At 42.6% G+C, this 21499-nt stretch overlaps 1 protein-coding gene across 1 annotated transcript; it reads right to left on the bottom strand.

The window, feature by feature from the left end:
- Positions 1-12045: 12045 nt before the first annotated feature.
- On the bottom strand, positions 12046-20352 carry LOC144696375 (EF-hand calcium-binding domain-containing protein 6-like). Its single transcript, XM_078567587.1, has 6 exons — positions 20134-20352; positions 18966-19115; positions 17624-17792; positions 15145-15329; positions 13339-13488; positions 12046-12646 (listed from the first exon to the last, which is right to left on the bottom strand). Exons 1-6 carry the CDS (start codon positions 20293-20295, stop codon positions 12527-12529), a joined length of 936 nt encoding a protein of 311 aa, XP_078423713.1. The 5' UTR covers positions 20296-20352; the 3' UTR covers positions 12046-12526.
- Positions 20353-21499: the final 1147 nt, after the last annotated feature.

The raw sequence follows: 21499 nt of genomic DNA, 5'->3' as shown, positions 1-21499 counted from the left end.
ACCTTCAAGAATTTACAGTCCACTTTGGGACTTTGGAATTTTGCAAGGTCCTTTACACCAAACTCCTGCAACTGTATCAGCACCTCTGTACGCTAGGGTGGGTGGAGTCACAAAAGGGCCATTTATCTTTTCCTCGGCTGACTATCTCAAGCTGCAGCAATTATGCAGAGAAGCTCAAAAAGCTGTTGACTTGAACAAAGAGACTCAGAAGTCCCACTTAATATTCACAATAGAATTTCACCAAAAGTAGCATTTGCTGTATCCTACAATAAAAAAGCATTGTCCCTTCCAATTTAACTCCTACAATTTCAGCAATGTTGAAAGGAGACTTTCAAAGAAAGAAGGGGTTATTAATGTGGTAGTTCAATGTCTTTTAAAGCAAGGACACTGCAAGGGACTCACCCTATCACTATTTATATGAAGATCCCTGACTTGGGGTCAGTGCTCAGGGTGACTTCTCATGAGAAGAAAGCCACATAAATTCAACATGATAAATGGGCTTAATTTTTAAATGATCCCAAGCTAATATTAAAATTCCTGCTCCCAGATATGGATTTAGACTATCTTCCTGTCCTTGAAGACAATGATTCAGAGGAAGGAATTAGACAAATGCCTGTCTGACCACTTGCAGAATACCATCAGGTTATTTACTGTGACAGATCTTCAAGGCCAATTAAAAAAGGGACATCCCAACAAAGTAGTAGGGACTTTGAGACGCCTTTTCTTTTATTCCAGAAGAATTATTATCCATACCCCTTGGCCAAACAACAGCACAATATGCAGAATATGCAGCAGCACTGAAATATATTTTAGAGCATGCAGACCCTGCTAAACCCACATTAATTTATGCTGATAGTGACTATTGTGAAAAGGCATACAACCAAGATCTAGTATTGTGAGAACCAACTGGGTTTACAAATCACAAGGACAAGCCCATTAAACATAAGTCGTTTTGGGAACCAATTGTTAGTTTGAGGGCACAAAAACAACTGTCAGGTTATTCATGTGAATGGCATACCACTGGAGCATTCAAAGGGCAGCTGTGGTAAAGTGGAGTACCATGTACCTTTAAGAGAATGCAAGTGGACTAACGATGTGACAGTACTGACCAATCAATATGCAGCGTGGGCATCTGATTAAGTGGGAGTCTAGAGCTGCAGGTGGTTTGGAGATCACGCAAAGATTTAGTGCTCTGCCTTCTGTTGCAATAAACAATTATAGTTTGTTCTTATGTTGGTCTCTCTGCATTATTGATAGCGAGCATCAACTAACAAATGTACATGAAGATGTGCAATTCCAGTTTACTCGACTAGTGAGCTCCAGGGGCAGGATTTTACCATCTGCAAGCGGGGGCGGGGCCCACTCACCGACACGTAAAATGGGCGGAATTCCCGATGTCACCGCGCCCCATTTAAAGTTTCAGGAAGGCGGGGGCACAGCAAAATCAGCTGTACGCCCGCCGACCTGTCAATGGCCAATTGAGGCCATTGACAGATCAATTCAAGTAATTAGTGGACCTGCCCGTCCAACCTTAAGGTTGGCGGGCAGGCCAGGAGCCCTGGCGGCAACTAGAGAAAACATGAAACCTCATCCACATGTGGGATGAGGTTTCATGTAGGGCTTTAAAAATTTTAATAAAGTTGTTTTGGAAATTATGAACATGTCCCAACTCATGTGACATTGTCACATGAGGGGACATGTAAGGGAATTTTTTTTTTCTATTTTTAATGTTTTGGAAAGTAGAGGCAGTCTCCCTGAGGCAGCACTTAGCCTCAGGGAGATGAGTGCGCTCTTTCGTGCGCATGCGCGAAAGAGTGCACTCTCGATTTTAGTCATCCCCCACCCCCCCTCCCCCCGCCCGCACAGGGAGTGCATAGCTTAATTGGCCCGCCCACATAAAATGGCGCCACGCCTCCGATTGGGGGCGCCGATAGGAAGCACGCCCGCACACGCCCGTCCATCAACTTACCCCCGACGGGGGGAAAATTCTGCCCATATACTCAAGACATAAAAACAACAGTCTTTGTGAAATGCTCTGTTTGCCTGACGCCCCCTCGTGAAGGGTCTGTGAAGATTCGTGTTATAACTTGAGCAGAAAAGGAAGCTAAATTAGGATGAGGAAATGATTCAGTTCTTAGATCCAGCAAAAGAAAATCCACGAGGACATCCATGAAAGTACTCTTACTTGGAGACCCCTACTGGCATTGTGCTGGTACAGTTGCCCAAAGAAAACTGAGAAGTACCACCGAGTCACAAACGAGAACAACTTGTAAAAGAAGAACATGAGGGTATTGGACAAGCCCACTGTGGTGCCAGAACAACATTCTGTAAATTGACTGCTCTATGTTGGTGACCAGGTATGTTTCAAACATGTAAAACATACATTGCAAATTGTAAGCCCTGCAATTGACTAATTAATCATCACTTGCTAAACAGCCACTATTGGCTTCTGTAAAGCTGAAGGAACTGATGCAAAAATTATTTATTGATTTCATTGGCCCACTGCCCTCATCTATGAGATTTAAACATGTTCTCGTTTGTGTTGATGGATGCACTTCTTCCTGCTGGCTGGTCCCAAAAATTGTTTCGGAAAATGCACTTGTCAATGCTATTGCAGTCATAACTACAGGAGCTGGTTCACCCAAAGTCCTACACTGATCAGGATGGAGTCTTTGTCTCCATGGTCTTTAGAGACTACTATGAACAGAGGGGGATTGGGTTAGAACACAGTGTACCACACCATCCACAGTCATTAGGGTTGGTGGAACATAAAAACCAGGAGGTAAAAGAGCTATTGGTAAAACTATTGAGAATCAGGGAAATAAGTAGTCAGCCATCATACCAGAAGTGCAGCTATCACTTAATAATGTGGCGTCATATGTACCAGGAACGATATCTCCTAACACTCCATATTATTTAATATATGGAGTTGAGATGCACACATCGCTTATCCATGATTCTTTTATTGCCTCTACACATTCTGACTCCATGACCTGACAGCACCAGTAAGGTTTAAAAAAAGCAATAACAGAGGAGGTGCATAAGATTGACCAGAATACAATATGAGGGAGGCAAAAACAATTGAGCAAGAAAGAATGGCAGCCCGTAGCAGGAGATTGAGTTCAGGAACAGAAGTTCGAGCAATGACCTGGCTTAAGACCCAAATGGAAAAAACCTGTTCAAATACATTCAGCTGTTAATGAAAGAACTGTACAAGTATTCACTAATCAGCTACATGGAAAGCCACCTCTTAAAACAGTCTCCATAGACAACCTGAAAAAGTGTCTTGGATACAAGAATGGAGCAACAGTACAAGATGTGGTTACACACAGTCTTCCGGGACCCAGCATGGAGACCAGAAGCGGAAGTGATTGAGTTATCGATGACAACAGTATCTCCTCGACACGGTCCTTGGCAATGCCTCAGGGGTTGGCTTTGCAAGGAACCATGAACGAGATAGGCAAAGACCAACAAGTTGACATAACAAAAGGGAAAACACATCCGGCAAAAGAACAAGACATTCAAATCTTAGGCAGGGCTCAAAAGTGGAAAAAGAAAAACAAACCATTGCAATAACAGAACTCGCCCTCTGCCGAGAAAAAAGCTGAGATGTTGTTGCCTTACATCGGCTATACTTATCCTCATAATTGTAGCATTAATTACTACGCTGTGTACCATAGTTAAATATAGTGCACATCCAAACTTGAAAGGTGAAAGATTTGTTTCAAAACTATCCTTCCCACAAGAACACTGCAAACTCCACTGTCAATACTACAATGCTCTCAAGAAAGCATTGTGCTTTGGTACCTCAAAATGACACATCTATACTTATCAAAGTCCCACTTCTTTTTGGCCAGAAGCTTCCGTTCGGCATGCGGGGGCAGGTCCCTTACATTGACACATAACATGATGCGCGGTGAAGTCGGGCATCCCAACGTCACCGTGCGTCATTCTGATCTTCGGATCGGCGGGCGCACACTGGAATCGGCTGTGCACTGCTGAACTGTTAAAGGCTTGTTAAGGCCATTATTAAGCTGATTAACCCTATTGAGAAAGCTGCCTGTATAACCTTAAGGTTGACAGACAGGTGAAGAGCCCAGGCGGCCTTCGCATTTTTCTTGAAATTTCATCCACGGACAGGATGAGGTTTCATGAAGGTTTCATTAATGAAATAAAAATTTTCATGAAAATTCATGAACATGTCCCAGCTCATGTGACACTGTCACATGCGGGGGCATGTCTGAATAGTTTTTTTTTACAAATTTAAAACTTAAATTAATCTCCCTGAGGCACTGCACTCTTTCGTGTGCATGCGCGAAAGAGCGCAGGCCCCGACTCTCCCTCCTCCCCCCGCCCGCACAGGTAGCGCTGAGCACTTCCAGGCGCGTGTCATGCTGGACAGGCCTTAATTGGCCCGCCCATATAAAATGGCGGCGCACAGCCGATCGCGGATGGCGATCGGCTCCGGTCCCACCCGTGCCCGCTCCCAACCAGCCTGCCCGACGGGGAGAAAATTCTCCCCTTTGGTATCATTTCAATACCACAACCTCAACCATTTGTATTATCAGAAGGTTCTGTTTATCAGCTCACATTAAGTCGGGCTGGATACCACGATATTGGCTAAGACTCTTGAAATTAAATCAGTTCAAAAGGAAAATGAACTAGTTTGAAGGTTCAATGCAGCCATGCAAAACATTAGGAAAAAAAACCCAGCCTTTCAGATGTCAGCTGGAGACCCAGGGGAGAAAAAAAAACATGGCGATGTTTTGAACAAGTAGGGCATTGTTACTTCATTGACTGAGGTAAGCAGAAAAATTATGCTCACACTGACTGGATTGGCAAACAGTCCCCATCTGCATTGCTCAACACTGCTTTCCCCACAACTACAGCGTCTTCATGAATGCGGACATATTCTAAAAAGGGCATGATGTGGAATCATTGCGAATCACCACAAGAATCAGATGTGTTCCGATCCGCTTCCCCTATTCGGCAATATGCCCCTTCTAATTCGGCTCCATTGTTTTGACTTTGGTACAGTGACAAACCTATGCTTTTACTCCCTGCTGATGGAGGATTTCCTTACAATTTAATAATATTTTGCTCTTCAAAGTTCTACTCTTACTCTTTTAAGAACCGTTGGAGTTATGATGAAATAGAAGAGATTGATCAGATGCTCCTAGATGACTGTCAGGCCAATGATTCTAATTCACCATATGATAAGTATCACCTAGATGGATCTTGCCTATCTAGAGATTGGAATTTGAATGGTACAAGATGATTCCTTGTTAAGAATCTTCCAGATGCAGACTATGCATGTGATATGCCTGCAATGTCTTATTATTTAATTACCTCACGCTATGCTATTTCTTGTAGAAATGCAGAGATCAAATACTTCTAGGTTTAAACCAACTGAAATCTGGATGGGAGATAAAGATTGTGACGGACCCATTCACTACAACCTAGGCCACGTACCAAGGTAAACACAGAGGGGAGAATCTTCTTTGAATTGCAAAGTTACCTTTTGTTGTCACATCAACCTGTAATAAAAACAACCAAGTCCCCAATAACAACTCCTGAATTTTCTAGTATCAAAGTTTATTCACTTTACTCCTGGTGTAAGGATGTCAGCTGGGACACTATCAAGAGTAAATTACAAAAGGTATTGGTTTATGCCAACAGAACCTTGCCAATTCAAGATCAAGCAGAATGGCATTGAATCACAATGTTGATCCAACTTGCAGTTCGCCTTCCACCCGACGTTCAAAGATCATCTCTGCCATCGCATTCCAACTGCATCCTTGGCCACACCAACTGGGTGCACCAAAGCATACTTGTTTTAAAGACATGGCTTGGTGTGTCAAGCTTCAGCCAGCTCATCAGACACTGTGATTTCTCCTTAACTCACCTGAATGGCTTGACCTTATGAATTTCACCCCTACTCATCACTGTGCAGACAACTGTGCACTTTGTAATGGATCTAAGGATTGGGTTATGGATGACTTAACAAGGGATTGCTGAGGTGCATGCTTAGGCTATCATAGATCACATAAAGTTGGAATTATTTTTTGTACTCTTGAAACCTCAAGTGATAGATACTGGCACTTTGTGGAATGTCTGGCTCGTGGACATTGCTTGCTTAGGAAAGCTTACCCTTTGCTCACACTCATGTTGGTCAAGAGGAGTGTGTGAAGGAATGAAGGTTAAATAATATGGAATTAATACAGCAATATTAGGTTAAACGTTACTCTGGGTAAACTCACAGTAAAACATATTTTAACATGAGTCAAAACTAGCTTGCAAAAACAGCAAGGTTAACTCCCTTCACAACAATGTGAATTTATTGATAAGAAATACATGCACCTAAAGAAAGGTATTCTATGGTTCTTGCCATTACATTAGCACATACAATGCTACTCCTGACAATTAAAACCGCAATCAGGTAAAAGAATACTCGGCCCAAATCTCATTATTTTGCTGGACACTATGTCCCTTGACTAAGTAACATTGACCAACATGACAGCTACATAAAGTCCAGTTTTCAGGGATAAATTCAAAATAACATTTCCTAGAAATTGAACTGGCACCCTCATTATAATAGGTGGTGTTTTCACCAAATTTAGCATCCTAATTAAGGGCTGTCTATTACTGATCAAATAAACATCATCCACATAACCATTAATTATACAATCCTAAAATTCATTATAAATATCTTGACCCAAACTTAAATCTTCAGATTTGTTAGATTTTTGTAGATTGACTGCAGACCTGTTCTGAATCTAATGAATCTCTTTCTTGTGAAATGCTACATCTGTAACAAGTAAAGTCTAAATCTAGGTTTCTATTATAGAAATAATAACTAACTATCTTTTCTTATTGTGATTTATCTAGCTTGCGATGTATACCTTTCATACAACTGCCACAATTGCATGCTTCCTTACTAGTTTGTATGTTCTTAAAACTTTAATCGTCTCATTTAGATTTTGGATCAAAGACTCTAGGAGCCCCACTTCAGTTCTCTTGTGATGAGAGATCATTTATTGAGGAGTTTCCCCCAAAGTCTTATAATATCCAGGAAATTACAATCCCTTTATGAAATAGCTGTAAAAGGTTTATCCAGGAGAAGGTAATAATTCTGGTTGATTTCAATCCTTCATTCGGAGGTCGAGCAGGGCTCATAATCCAGTTATATGTACTTGGGTCTTGCTCCCTCTGACTGAAGTTGAGGGGAATTAAATAGAAGGTGCATCAGACTTTGTAAGAACTTTAGATATTAATAAAGGTTAATTAATAATACACCCCAGCTGCACTCCCTCTATGGTAAGAGGGGGACCAAAACTGTACACAATACTCCGGGGCCAGAATTTTACAGTCAGTATACAGGCTCGGCAGGAGTGGGTGGGGGCGGTTGGGAAGCCAACGACTGCCCGCGATCGGCTCCGCACCGCCATTTTACGCGGATGGGCCAATTAAGCCTCGCCCAGCGTAAGACATGACAGCAGCAACAGGGAGAAGGGGTGCACAGGGGTGGGAGCTCAACGTCCGCCGGGTCCAATGGAGACGCCAGGGCCGATTCAAAAGTGGCCGCAGCAGCCATACGAAGGCTGCCAGTGAAGCACAGGCACCTCTTCATGGAGCTTGTTACTGGTGAACATGGCAGCAGGAGGGCAGGTTGGCAGGGCAGTCGGCCCTGCGTTTTATGATGAGTGTCTCGCTGCCCTCCTGGAGGAGGTGGCAGCACACAGAGAGATCCTTGTCCCCAGGGATGGGAGGAGGAGGCCCCCCGCACCTCACCAAAAATGCCTGGGAGGAGGTGGCATCCAGGGTGAGCTCCCATGACATGGTGAGGCGCACATGGGCGCATTGCCATAAGCGGTTCAATGATCTCCTGCGATCCGGAAGGGTGGATACAATGTTGGAATAGGTCATTTAGCACAGCAGTTAGGAACGGTCACCCTGCCCCCCGACCTCAGAGTTCTTAGAGTGCGAGTGCGAGTCAATGAGGCAGCATCTAGACAAGGGGGCGAGCCCTGGCTGCTTGGAATGAGTGTCTTGCGGCTCCAGGATCATGAATTGGCTGAGCCCTGTCAGGTGTCCCTCAGGTGTGGTTGGCCAGGCTGCAATGGCGCTGCAGGTGCAGGGTGGACTAATCAATGCTCCTCTTTCCTTTCAGGAGAAGACAGCTCATAACAATGCCGCGAGGTTGCAGACTGGCGGAGGACCGCATCACCTTCTAATCCTAGCTAGGTATGAACAGGAGGCACTGGAACTGGAGAGCCACCATGCCCCGGTCAACTGGCTGGGGTGAGGTTGGGGTGCCGCAGGGAGATAAGAGTGCAGTGCACTGAGGTCAGAATGTCCATAATAGCAACCATTCAACTGTTGTCTCTATATTGATGTGAGCCTCAAAAATGGAATCCCCATTGATAATGGAAAGACGAGGGCATCCTGATCCGGGTGCCAGGCATGCACAGTAACAGTGTAATGACTTCAACTAGTGACATGTCCTTGTTCTTCCTTTCAAGTTCACCAGCAGCCCATCGGGGTGAGGAGCCTGAAGGCCCACTACTGATCCCAGAGGACAGCAACCATCGAAATGCATTTGCGTCACACTCTCTCAGCCAAACAGGCACCAGTGCAGATACACTCGGTGGGCATTACATCGGCTTCTTGTATCTCAGGGCACAGTGATGAAGGCACTTCACACTCACTTGAGGTGCAGGCGGAGGCAGAGAGTGCCCAGGGTGCCGGCAGTTAGAGAACTGCAGGGGACCAGGAACATGCTCAGTCGGTGGCTGATGATGTGCCTCTGGAATCATCCCTGAGGAAGCAGATGCTGGAAGTTGAGCAGGGAACGGGAGGATCTGGCAGAAATACATGAGGGAATGCGTGCCATGGCCTCCATTGTGGAGGAGTGCTTGTGGAGCATGGCCAATGCAATGATCCTCGTGGCCGAAGACACAGCCTCCTCCATGGAGAGAGTGGCGACTCTCATGGAGAAGCTCCTACAGGAGCTGAATCAGGGTTTCCTGGGGATGCGCTCGGACCTGCAAGCCCTCACACTGGCAATGACCTCAGGTGGTCACTGTCAGTGTGGGAGATGGATTGGGCACCCAGTATCCCAGCTAGGTGCCCATTCATCAATGGTGAGCAGGAAGGTCCAAAGCGACCTCCCGCTGGAGCGTGAGCTGCTTGTTGTCTCTGTGGGCTCCTCTCAGGGCACTCCAGGTGATGGCAGCAGCTCCATCGCCCCTTGCCAGTGACCATGGCATCCGATGAGGCTGTGGCGACTGGGGAGGTGCCAGCCGTGACACTGGCCGCTCCCTCCCAGGCGGGGCCAGCAAAGGGTCCACGGGCCAGAGGACACCCGCCAAGGGCATCAAGGCCAACAGGACAGCAGAGTCAGCAGACTGTCTCTAAAGCCAGCGAGGGAGGAGCTCCTAGATGTAGCACCCTAGCAAGCTAAAACTTGAAGCACCTTACCTTTCAATTTAATTTGTTTTATGTATGCCGGACACCACAACATTAAATGTGTTCGTGTTCAACAAGCCTCTGGGTGCTTCATTAGTTCTGCAGGTTCAGGGGAACCCATGATGTTATGACTTGTTTGTCATTGCACTTTATTGAATTGGCACATAGCGCATGTTGTTCATCAAGCAAATGTTCCTGTCAGGTATTGAGTATGGAGCCTGCAGCCCTGGCATGTGGTGGTGGTTCTTATTTGGTAGGCTAGCTGAAGGAGCATTGGATCAAAGCCTCCCGGGTGTGCCTGGCTCCCTGGAGGTTGCCCAGGTCTGCGTCTATCCCCTCAGCATTCTCCTGACTGTGCTCGTCCTCGGACTCATTACCTGTTGCCAGAACAGCTGCATCACCATCTTCTTCCTCCACTGCATCCCCCCTTTCCAGCAACACATTGTGAAGAGCGCAGCATACAACCACGATCAGTGACACACAATCCAGGGGGGTATTACAGTGCACCCTCTGAATGGTCCAGGCATCAGAAGCGCATCTTGAGAAGACCTATGGCTTTCTCTCCCACCGCCCTTTTGGAGGCACGACTCCTATTGTACTGCTACTCAGCCTCTGGTCTTGGATGGTGGAGGGGCGTCATGAGCCGCCTTTTGAGGGGCGTCATGAGCCGCCTTTTGAGGGGATAGCCCTTGTTACCCAGCAGCCATCCATTCAGCCGGGCTGGAGCACTGAAGAGCCCCGGCACCGGGGAGTGTCTCAGGATGTAAGCATCATGGGACCTGCCTGGGTACCTTGCACAGACTTGCAGAATCAGCATCCTGTGATCACACACTATCTGCACGTTCATGGAGCGGAATCCCTTCCTGTTGACGAAGGCACCCGGCTGACCTGCTGGGGCCTTGATGGCCACAAGTGTGCAGTTGATTGCATCCTGGATGCGGGGGAAGCCAGCAATCACTGCAAAGCCTCTGGCTCACTCTGCCTGGCTGGCCTCGTCCGTATAAAAGTCAATGCACGCCTGAACAGTGCATCTGTCACCAGCTTGACACAACTGTGAACAGCTGATTGGGAGACTCCACAAAGATCACCCACTGACCCCTGGAAAGAGCCAGAGGCATAGAAGTTGAGAGCCACTGTGACCTTCAGAGCCACTGGAATGCGCTGTCCACCCACACAGTCGGAGCTGATCTCAGGGCTGATCATCTGATAGATGGAGGTCACCGTCTCCCTTGAGAGGTGAAGCCTCCTTCGGCATTGCACCTCAGACATATTGAGGTAGCTGCATTGCCACCTGTAAACCCTGGCAGCAGGATAATGGTATCTTCTGTGGGCCCTTCTGCCTTGGACTTCCTGTTGGCTCTGCATCCTTTGTGCCTATGCCTGTCCTCCCACAGGTCGCTCCCCTGGAGGCCGAAAAGGGACAGTTAGCCTCCTCCCCATTCTGGCTCTCTCTTCCTCCTCAGAGGAGGTGCCTCCAACAGAGACCACAATTCCCTTTCCCAAGGTAAGGGAAGGCTGACTGATGCCTGGAAGGCTCCAAGTCGTATGACTCCTCCGTTATTTCTGTTAAAGCAGCTCTGAAGTGAAGTGAAGTTATCCTGTTCACACAAGCAAGCAACATATAAGCTAAAGTACAAACAACTCACATTAGCAATCCCACGCAGCCCTCTTATCCCGCCTGTGAATGAGGTTTTTGAAGATGTGGCCTTCCCGCCGCACCCATGCAATGCCCTGAAAATCGTACGGGCTACGTAAACTCACAAACAATTGGTGCCTCAAGGGCCATAACTGGCCCGTTAATTAATGGCGGGTGCACCTCCGTTTTCATTGCGCACCCACCTAGCGAAATATCGCGTGTCATATTACGTTCCAGCTTGTCAGGCCCGTGCCCGCACGCTGAAGGTAAAATTCTGGCCCCAGATATGGTCTCACCAAGACTCGATATAATTGCAGCAAGACGTCTTCACTCCTATACTCAAATCCTCCTGCAGTAAAGGCCGACGTACCATTTGCCTTCCTAATTGCTTGCTGTATCTGCATGTTAGCTTTCAGTGACTCATGAACAAGGACATTTAGGTTCTTTTGGACAATAATCTCTCACCATCTAAAAAATTCTCTGCATCTCTGTTTTTCTTACCAAAGTGGATAATTTCATATTTTCCACATTATATTCCATGTGCAATTTTCTTGCCCACTAACTTAGCCTGTCTAAATCCTCTTGAAATTTCTTTGCATTCTCCTCAGAACTCACATTCCCACCTAGTTTTGTGTCAATAGCAAACTTGGAAATAATATATTTGGGTTGTTTTAGCTCAGGCCTGCTCTCCCCGGATTTGCCAGGCCAGGTGGATATCCTTGGGCATGATGGTGACCCACTTGGCGTGGATGGCACACAGGTTGGTGTAATAGTATCCCCACATCCAAATCATTAATATAGATTGTGAACAGCTGTGGCCCAACATGAAGAAGTTAGCAGAACAAAGTATTGTCATTGACAGAACTATCTTATCATTCTAACAAGAATCATAAAATCATTACTGTTTTCCCATTAATGCAAAAAAAACTGTCTTAATTTTTAATTTAAAAAATACTTTTATTGGATTCCTCTCCACATTTAGATAATAGGTTAATGCAGTGGTAATGATATATTGCTTCAATTATTTCATTTGCTGTGAAGCCATTAGAGTGTGTTATTAGTAAATTCCCCCAAGAAATAACCTTAGTAACACATAGGTGTCAGTGTGATATATTTTTAATACATACATGCTCATTCACATGACTGGCTAAATCAATGCAGTCATTTATAATATTTCCTTAGGTGTCTGTTTTTTTGGTCAATAGCACAGGGTCCAATCAGAAAAAAGTGGGAGTTCCTAAAATATAGTTTCCCAATCTTTGACAAGTGAAGAAAAACAATATAAACTGGGATGGTACTGGATGGATGCAATCAGCTGTAATGTTGAGAGTCTAGGATTTGGTTTTATCATCAGAAAGCTGTTACCATATCACTGCAAATGCAACGTTTTTAAATTTGGGGAAATCCGGAAGTAAACAGTTATCAGAGAAAAGCGCGCAGAAATTCATTGTATGAGATCATTCCTTGTAGGTGCTTGTCATAATAAGAACACAGGTAGTAATACTCCTCCTCAGTTATGATGATACCATATTGCCGCAGGGCCTGAACAATAGAGAGAGAACAAAATTAAGAACTCCAATCGAACATCAGTGGAAACTACATGGAGCAATAATGTATGTGAAATATGCTTGTCTATTTTAAGGTGTTAACCTACTTCAAAGTATCTTTTCCCCATTTTATTTTAAACATTATGACCACTGAGTCTTACTCCAGGTCAAGTTTCAAGAAAGGATAATTTGGCACATTAGAATTAACTAGAATATGGTAAACTGATGGCTGGTGTTTTACTGAAGACTACTATTGCCCCATTTACAAAGTGCTTTACTCTACCAAGGTAAAACATTACTGGTCCTTCTTTTATAATACTACATTTGTTGTTTGCGTATGAAAAGAACAGAAAGCAGCAGAGAATTGCAGGCACTTGCTAGAAAATGGGGAGGTGACGAATGGAAAAGTAAAGGCAAATTAACAAGAAAATAACTTTCTTGTTTTTAACTTTTTAATAAACCAAAATTATTGTATTTTTGTTTTTGGTTTTACAGTACTCCAACACCACAATAAATACACTTGTTAAGGGAAGGTAAACCACCCCAAGTTTGTTATCAGCCCACATTCAGAAAAGTCAAACAGTGGCCGTAAAATCAATGCAAAACAGCAGAGTACTCTGTTGAAAAAACTTCCACCCTAACCTTTCTCAGCAGAATTCAGGCTTATTTTAAAATCAGAACACAAACCTGTCTAAATCGAAAAAGTGAGATGTACCCACTCCCAGTGTCATCATAAGCTTTGAAAGTACGTCGTATTAGTTTCCAACATTTTGTTATACATGGCTGGATCCGCATCATTAGGTTCGTAAATATCTCATGTTCTGCTCCAGGACTCATCTGTAAGAGAGAAGTGCCTCTTAACCAAATTCATTGGGTCCAACAGAAAAGAAAAAAAACGGTTTGAAAAACCTGGAATGGCAAATAGAGCAACAAAGTAGCCAGGTACATCTGAGAAAAAAGTAAACTTCCATAATAGTGACAATCCTCCTCTTGCTTCATAAGCTGCTAATGTGATCAACCATATTGGCTAAATAGTTTCCTATGGAACTGAAGGGCCTAGCAGCTAGTCATTACCCACACAACTTCAGCCATGCATGTCTAAAGGAGAAAATGAAGAAGGAATAGAGGAAAAGAACTGAAATGGTTAGAATTATGACAGAACACTAAGGATTGTGGGAGAGGGACAGAGAGTAATTATTTCACAGTCAAGAAGACATATGTACAAGGCTACTTCATTTCTCAGTTACAATTTGTGCAATGCTACACTTGTAACGCAAAAGGTCAATGAGAAGATTCTGCTCAGCACAAATAACTGAAAAATGGTACTGTGTCACCGTGCCATTGCATCAATATATATTTTAACTCTATAAACAGAGTTTTTATTTTACACATTGCAATCAATAATTTATATCACCTTGGTCATTATGTCAAAATTATTTGTGCCTTTTGCACACTTCATGCTTTGGCCTCATAGTATACAGCTTTGTCAGCTGAAGATTTGGTATCCAAAAAAAGTACTAGAAAAGGTATTTCAGTAGAATACATCCCATGCACACACTCAGTCCTATGAAAAAAATCATTGAATCAATATATTAAGAAGATATTAGGGGTCCACAGGTTAGTTAGGGACACAGATTACCTGGTTACAGCTGGAAACAAGGGAAGGGACAAGTAATTCATAAATGGTCACAACTAGTGACGAGGAAGCCAGATAGAAAGTGTAGGATCAGCACATCACTTTTAATTGCAGGCTAACTATGTAGTGCATATTCTGGGACAATCAGTGAGAGAAGTATAGGACATCAGTTTTAATGCTGCATTGTAGGAAATTCTTTCTAACAACGAAGTGCTGGATTGCATCTCAAACTCTTAATATGGGATTCAAGTTTACAATCTTTTCAATCAGAAGTGAGGGAGCGACAACATGAAAGATGGCCATTTGATAAAGATTCTAGGGTCAGAAGACTTTAAAAAATAAATAAACAAAACACTATTCCTTTTCATTTTTGTTCATACTAAAAATACTCCTCATGACTCACTCCTCTGCTCATAAGTAGGTATCCATGTTTTAAATTAAGAGAAAAACTCATGGGTGTTCCTTAGGTATGATTTGTATACAGTTATTTTCTTACAAGTTTGGGTAGGAAATATTGACTCAGCCATCTGCTCCCACAGTTTCCTCTAACAATCCACCTCTTCTGATGAGCCAGCAAGGAGCTTCCAGCATACGCATGGGTGGGTGCAAGGGAGAAAAAGAATGTCAGCCTCAGGAAAAATTAACTTCTACATTTATATGGAGAAAATGGGGACCCCAAAATTTAGGCAATCATTAACGTTGGTTTTGTGGAATTGTAGCAGATTTTAAAAGCTATCCAGCCTTCATAGCATAATTAATTAAAACAACCAAGAAAAAAGTAGATTTTCCCCAGAACAGCGCTAAAGCAGGTAATTCTTCACTGTTTGAACCTTTGTTTTATTGTTCATTGTACGCACTGGGATCTTTGGATGTGGGATTTTCATTCGCTGCTGTGGGTTCATGTCTAATGGCCCCAGTGACAGGACAAGACGCTGAAGAAATTCATTGTATGCAAAACGCCCAGTGTTCTTGATATCATACTTTTTTGCCAGCTGCTGGAACTCTTCTGGTTTAATTATTGTGCAAAACTTCTTCAGTATATCTGGAAGTTAGAATTTTGAAGAGAAAAATCTAAGAGTTCATATATTTCACAAATATACATACTGAGTGCAAACATACTTTTCTGTCAAGTTAACTTTCTGAGTTGATGAGTTGAATAAAATTAACATAAACTTTCTGTGAATGCAATACTGGCTACGTTCAATAATATTTAGTATTGCTTTAGGGTAAAGAAAATTCAGAATTGTTTAATTGAACCTAACCACAAAAAAGGTTCTAAATGCAATCCAATAAATAATTAGATATAGCTGAGGAAACATATGCCAATCTGGAAAATTCACAAAAATAGAACAACAGCTTCAAAAAAGCTAACACAACCCCAGAAAAGTTGACAACACAAGATCAGGCCTATGATATGTAGTTATACTGAGGGGCAGGATCTCATCATGATGTAAACTGTAGAGACATGACAGACATTGTGGACACATGTTTATACTCCCTGTTACTAAAACTGATTGTCACAATGACACAAGGTATCCCATCCCCCCACCTCCAACCATTGCCCTATTTCACCCCTAATGCTTGCCTTTTTCTCCCTGTCCCTGAATTCATGCAGGCATTCTTCTCCTTTCATTGTTTATTTATGCCAACAGTCTTTACCCTCCCCTGCCCCATTTCAAGCTGGTGCTCTTCATCCCCACTCCTCAATTTATGCTGGTGCTTGTCATAACTCTCTGCTCCACACATCTCCCAGCTCTGTTATTCATATGCATCACTTGCAGCTTCTACTTTCTCCTGCTGCTACCCTGGGGGTTGAATGTCATTGCACATCCCAGTGAGCATTCAACCTCTTGGTGTAGCAACCAGAGGTAGAAACAGAGAGCACCACTGAGGGGGACAGCTGGGTACATCATTTGTTTTTGCCCACAAATGTGAACATGCATATACTGCTGTCAAATCACTGACTATCTGTGTGAAACATGGACTGTTGTCATGTGTGTGTGGATATGTGAAAAAAGTCTAACATTTTCTCTCCATTGGCCAATGAAAGCTATTTAGGCTGATCAAGATTAAAAGATTATTTCTAGTGAAGCCACATTGTTTTTTATTCTTCCACAGGATGTAGGTGTCGCTGGCAAGGCCAGCATTTGTTGCCCATCCCTAATTACCCTAATTTTGCAAACAAAATAGATGTGAATATGTTTCGTTTTCACCAAGAGGACCAACGATACATTTTATCCATAAAGAAAAACATATTTATTCAAAGAAGCTGTACAGTATTGCTAGCTTAGAGAAAAACTACTTCTGAACAAATGCAATGATTTTCCCACCCCATTTGGTGCTAATTTCCTCCGACTGTTGAGTCCAACACTGAAATATAGCACATTATCATTATTGATCACCCCGATACCAGCCCATACTGTCGGAACACAGCAGTTAATCACTGTTGAGATGATAAAACTCAGATTTAGTCATTATGAGGATGAATTTTTATGGGGTTCTCCTGATTATCCAGTATAACTTTGATGATAGAGCTGCTGAAATCTCATTGTTCAACTTTTGTCTATTTTTTTTAGTGCAGAATCACCTGATCATGGAGCTAACAAGGTGCATGCAGCAGAACATTAAAAAGGTACACTTTGAGGAGACCTTGTGGCAGCATGGGAAATTTAAACGTTATGCCGATTTTTGTCACCAAACATTGAGAAGCACCACTGCCCAGAAAATGCTGTGTTAGTCTGAAGAAGCTGGGAACTGATCACTTAGGACCATAAGGAAAAAGGAAATTGACAAAATGTCTTACATTTCAATCAACTCTCTATCCCTGAAAACACCTTGGGTCACTATCTGTAGTATCTGCTAATCTTCCAATGATTAAAGCTGTGTCGATTCGGCTTGTTCCAAGAAGCTAAGCTTCATCCATAACTTAAACTAAGGCCTTCAGAATTTCATCATTTATCCAATAAAAACATATTAAAACAGTATCCAGAATTAAAGAAATATTGTAAATTGAGAATTGCTGAAGAAAGTGCCTCCTCCAAAATATGTATTATATTCCCGTCATTCATAGGAGTTGGTTCCTTGGTCCCACCATTTCGTGAATAACAGAAATGTTTAAGATGGGGCATCTGATCAACTAGTCTGTTCTCAACTCTTACAAAAGAGAACTCAATCCATGTCTGCCCTATGTTTGCAATGTAAATGGGCAGTCTGATTTCACAAAACTAATTCCCACACCAGAAAAGACTGTTACATTTCAGGTGGGTAGTGTGAGTGAGGAATTATTATTGTGATTAATAATTGGCTATTTAAAAATATATAAAAAGGATGACAAACCCTTAAAATCTTTGGCATCAATTTCACCCTGTTTTTCAGTGTCCTTCTCTTTGCATTCCTTCTCTATTGCCTTCCAGAATTTGGAAACATCTTTCTTCAGCTTCTGCTCAATCACCTCACAGCTCATTGATGGTGTCACAGAGGCTAGTTGTTGTGCCAACTCCACTGGCTGCAAAACACAAAAGAAAGTTGTAGTGAGATGCAAGGAGAGACCCTGTCATTGCATAGTGACAAAAGTTGTGCCAAAAGATTTTAGGTCACAACATGGTTGGAAAACATACATCTCAAATGAAAAATGGTTCACAAGCTTGTTCAAATTATTGTAATAATAAATGAGAAACAAGTCACACATTAGGCATGCAAGAAAAAGCTGGATAAATGGAAGTTAGTGCTGGACGCTAAAAATGTAGGACTGGTGTTTTGATTTATAATTCTGTGCCTTTCAGTTTTGTTCACAATTATGTAGTGGGCAAAATGCATACATTTCTCTATTTATAATTTTTGTGTAGTTTGGTTGCTCAAGGTGGGTGTTCTTTAGGCTAGAGAATTGCTTACCACTGTGTTTATTGCCCAGTGACAATATCAAGCAGCAGGTGCAGATGCTGAAGAGTTCCCTTTGTGGTAGAGCAACAAAGTATTGTAACCCAACCACAGAAACTGAGCAATAAAAATAGAAAATGCTAGGAACACTCAGGGTATCAAGCAGCAGCTGCGAGGAAAGCCAGGTTTCAGGCCTCAGCCTGAAACTCAGCTTTTGGAGCAAGGCTGCCAACTTATTACAATTAAGCACCTCAGTTAATTCACACTCATTTGAAGCTGGATTAACAAGTTCATCACATGCAAATGATTTCCATCATTATTTTGCTAGTTGTTGGCATTCATTTCTAATCCAATGGCTAATCTACAAAATTCTCAACACAGCTTTTCTTGAAATTAGTTTTCCAGCTTTTATCAAATATTTCTGTGTTGCACGCAAACTGCAATTATAGAAAAGTTGCAGAAAGCCACATAATTAAATAAAGATCTAAATGAGGAACAAATTAGGTATTATTTAAAAGAAAAACAATGAGCCAAAAATTGCTGGAAAAATAATGATGCATCAATGGTGTTCATCATTATTAATTTGTACAAGATCTATTGGTGCTGACAAGTTAATGCTTTGTGAACGGTAAGGTTAACAAGCCCAATTAACATTGTTTGCTGCAAGATGTGCCATTGCAATGTTACTGGTCCAATGATCTTAGCAGAATGATAAACAACTAGCTTTTGATAGTACCTTGCAATCACTGTGGATGGAAGTTACAGTTTTGGGACGCTGAGCTTCAGAAGGAGGCCTACTCACTGGTCCACTTGGTGATTGTTTTGCCGGTGATGTTGCTTGACTGCCCTTCGATTGCACATCCAATGACTCTCCAGTGAATTGCTTCAGAAATTTGTGGTAGTCCAGATTTCCAAAATCATTGACTGGCAAATGGTTCCATAGGTTTTCAAACTGAAAGGAAGTGGAAATTTAAATAAAACACTCAAATTTTTTTTTCAATAAAATGCAATTTACTTGAAGGTTACGAGTGTGAAATCAAAGGAAATGAAAAACTGGTCAAAATTCAACCCAAAACTATATGCAGTTTACTTGATGTTGGATATTTACAAATTTGAAAGCAGATTTCTATCAGTTAGCATTTTAACATTACAACATATATTCAAACTTCAGTTTACATTTATGCTGCTGACTTGCACACTTCTGCAAAAATAACCATAAATGCTACATATGTTCCCCTCCTCTCCTGAAAGTGATGAATCATCCTAACACACTCTTCTTCAGCTGACAGTTGCCTGTTGATAGTAAGGATGATTGTTGGTCAGTATCAAAATGTGGAAGACAACAGATACTATTCTCACTTAATGTTCATACATGTGTACTTCCCATCAGGGACCACTGCATAGTTGATTTTATTCCCCCTAAATAGCACAAGGGTTTGAGACTACTATCATTGCAGAGATTGGTTAGCTCAGACTGGGGATTAAATCAGTTTAGCATCAAACTATTAAGAGAGCCAGTACAGTCATTTCTACAGGTTAGCATTGGCATTTCCTATGGTTTCTATCCTTTCACAATGTCTTTTATTTCCACATCAGTAATCACTCATTCAAAGCAGATGCTTTAACCTTGAATGGAACTTGAATGCATTACTTTTTTGCTTGGGAACAATTGATCCACTGGTGGTGCTACAGAGTCACCTTGTATTCTCTTTCTTAAATATATATACAGAAATCAAAGAAAGAATACATAAGAAAATCATACAGATTAATCCTCTTCATTCAATGTTGTTTAATTCAATATATTATGTTAATTGAATTGAAATCATGCAAGAAAATCCTCCTTTACTGTTTTATTAAAAACCCATAATTCAAACTACTCGTTAATCCATTTTTCCCAAGAAAATAAAGGCTTTGAAGTAAAAGGAGGGGGTGCTGCATCCACATATAATTCCTGTTTCTAAAGAGCACACCTGTTCATCTGGGAGGCTCATGAAATGCTTGAAAAATATTTCCTTGAAGTGCTTCTTAGAAATAACTTTTATATTAGCATAATCAACGTCTTCAAACTCTTGAGTAACGGTGTAGAGGCATGAATTGACAACCTCCCGGATACGGGTCATAATATCATTCATTGTTAACTGCTGAGACGATTTAGGCCTCGTGGTTTGATCTTGTCCTTCTGGTATCTGGGCAGCCTGCAACACAAATCACTTTTAGTGATTAACTATAAATCATATAATCTACTCCAGACAGCATAAACAAATCAAAAATTTGTACTTTTACACACGCAGTTCTATATGTACTAGCTTGGTTCAATTCCTCAGATACCGAAGCAGAAGCTCCTCAGATACTGAAGCAGTCCATGTCCAAATGCAGCAAGACATGGACAATATCTAGGCTTCGGCTGACAACTGGCAAGTAACATTCGCACCATGTAAGTGCTAGGCAAGCACTATCTCCACCAAGAGAGAATCTAATCATCGCCCCTTGATGTTCAATGACATTACCATCACTGAATCCCCCACTATCAACACCCCGTGGCGTTACCATTGACCAGTAACTGAACTGAACTAGCCAAATAAATACTGTGACTACAAGAGCAGGTCAGAGGCTAGGAATCCTGCAGTGAGTAATTCACCTCCTGACTCCCCAAAGCCTGTTCACCACCTACAAGGCACAAGTTAGGAGTGTGATGGAATACTCCCCACTTGCCTGGATGAGTGCAGCTCCAACAACATTCAAGAAGCTCGACACCATTTGGACAAAGAAACCCGCTCAATTGGCACTCTGTCCCCAAACACTCACTCCCTCCAACACCAACACACAGTGGCAGCAGTGTGTACCATCTGCAAGATGCACTGCAGGAATTCACCAAGGCTCCTTAGACTACACCTTCCAAACCTACGGCTGCTACCATCTAGAAGGACAAGGGCAGCAGACGCATGGAAACACCACTACCTGAAAATTCCCCTCCAAGCCACACACCATCCTGACTTGGAAATATATCACAGTTCCTTCACTGTCTCTGGGTCAATATACTGGAACGCCCTCCCTAACAGCACTGTGGGTACATGGACTGCAGCTGTTCAAGAAGGCAGCTCACCACCACTTTCTCAAGGGCAATTAGGGATGGGCAATAAATGCTGGCCAAGTCAACGACGCTCACATCCTATGAACAAATAAAAGAAACTGGAGGCAACTCCTAAAATACATCCCCTCTGATTTACAGAATGATGCTGCTCCATTTTCATAGGCTGATCCACTATGAAAGACAAAATCCATAGACTCAAAACTGCAATATTGGGCAGAATTTTGTTGTGGCTTTGGGGGTCTCGC

The sequence above is a fragment of the Cetorhinus maximus genome, chromosome 22 (assembly GCF_964194155.1).
Source record: "Cetorhinus maximus chromosome 22, sCetMax3.hap1.1, whole genome shotgun sequence".
NCBI classification, from domain to species: Eukaryota; Metazoa; Chordata; class Chondrichthyes; order Lamniformes; family Cetorhinidae; genus Cetorhinus; species Cetorhinus maximus.
The sequence above is the reverse complement of the archived record's forward strand: the minus strand, read 5'-3'. Positions and strand labels throughout refer to the sequence as shown.

Coding starts and splice junctions, on each gene's coding strand:
- LOC144696375 (XM_078567587.1), bottom strand. CDS start 20,295: ATGAATGATATTATGACCCGTATCCGGGAGGTTGTCAATTCATGCCTC. Junction 19,116..20,133: donor TGAGCCTCCCAGATGAACAG/GTGTGCTCTTTA, acceptor ACTTCCTTTCAG/TTTGAAAACCTATGGAACCA. Junction 12,647..13,338: donor CACTTTTTCGATTTAGACAG/GTTTGTGTTCTG, acceptor TCTATTGTTCAG/GCCCTGCGGCAATATGGTAT.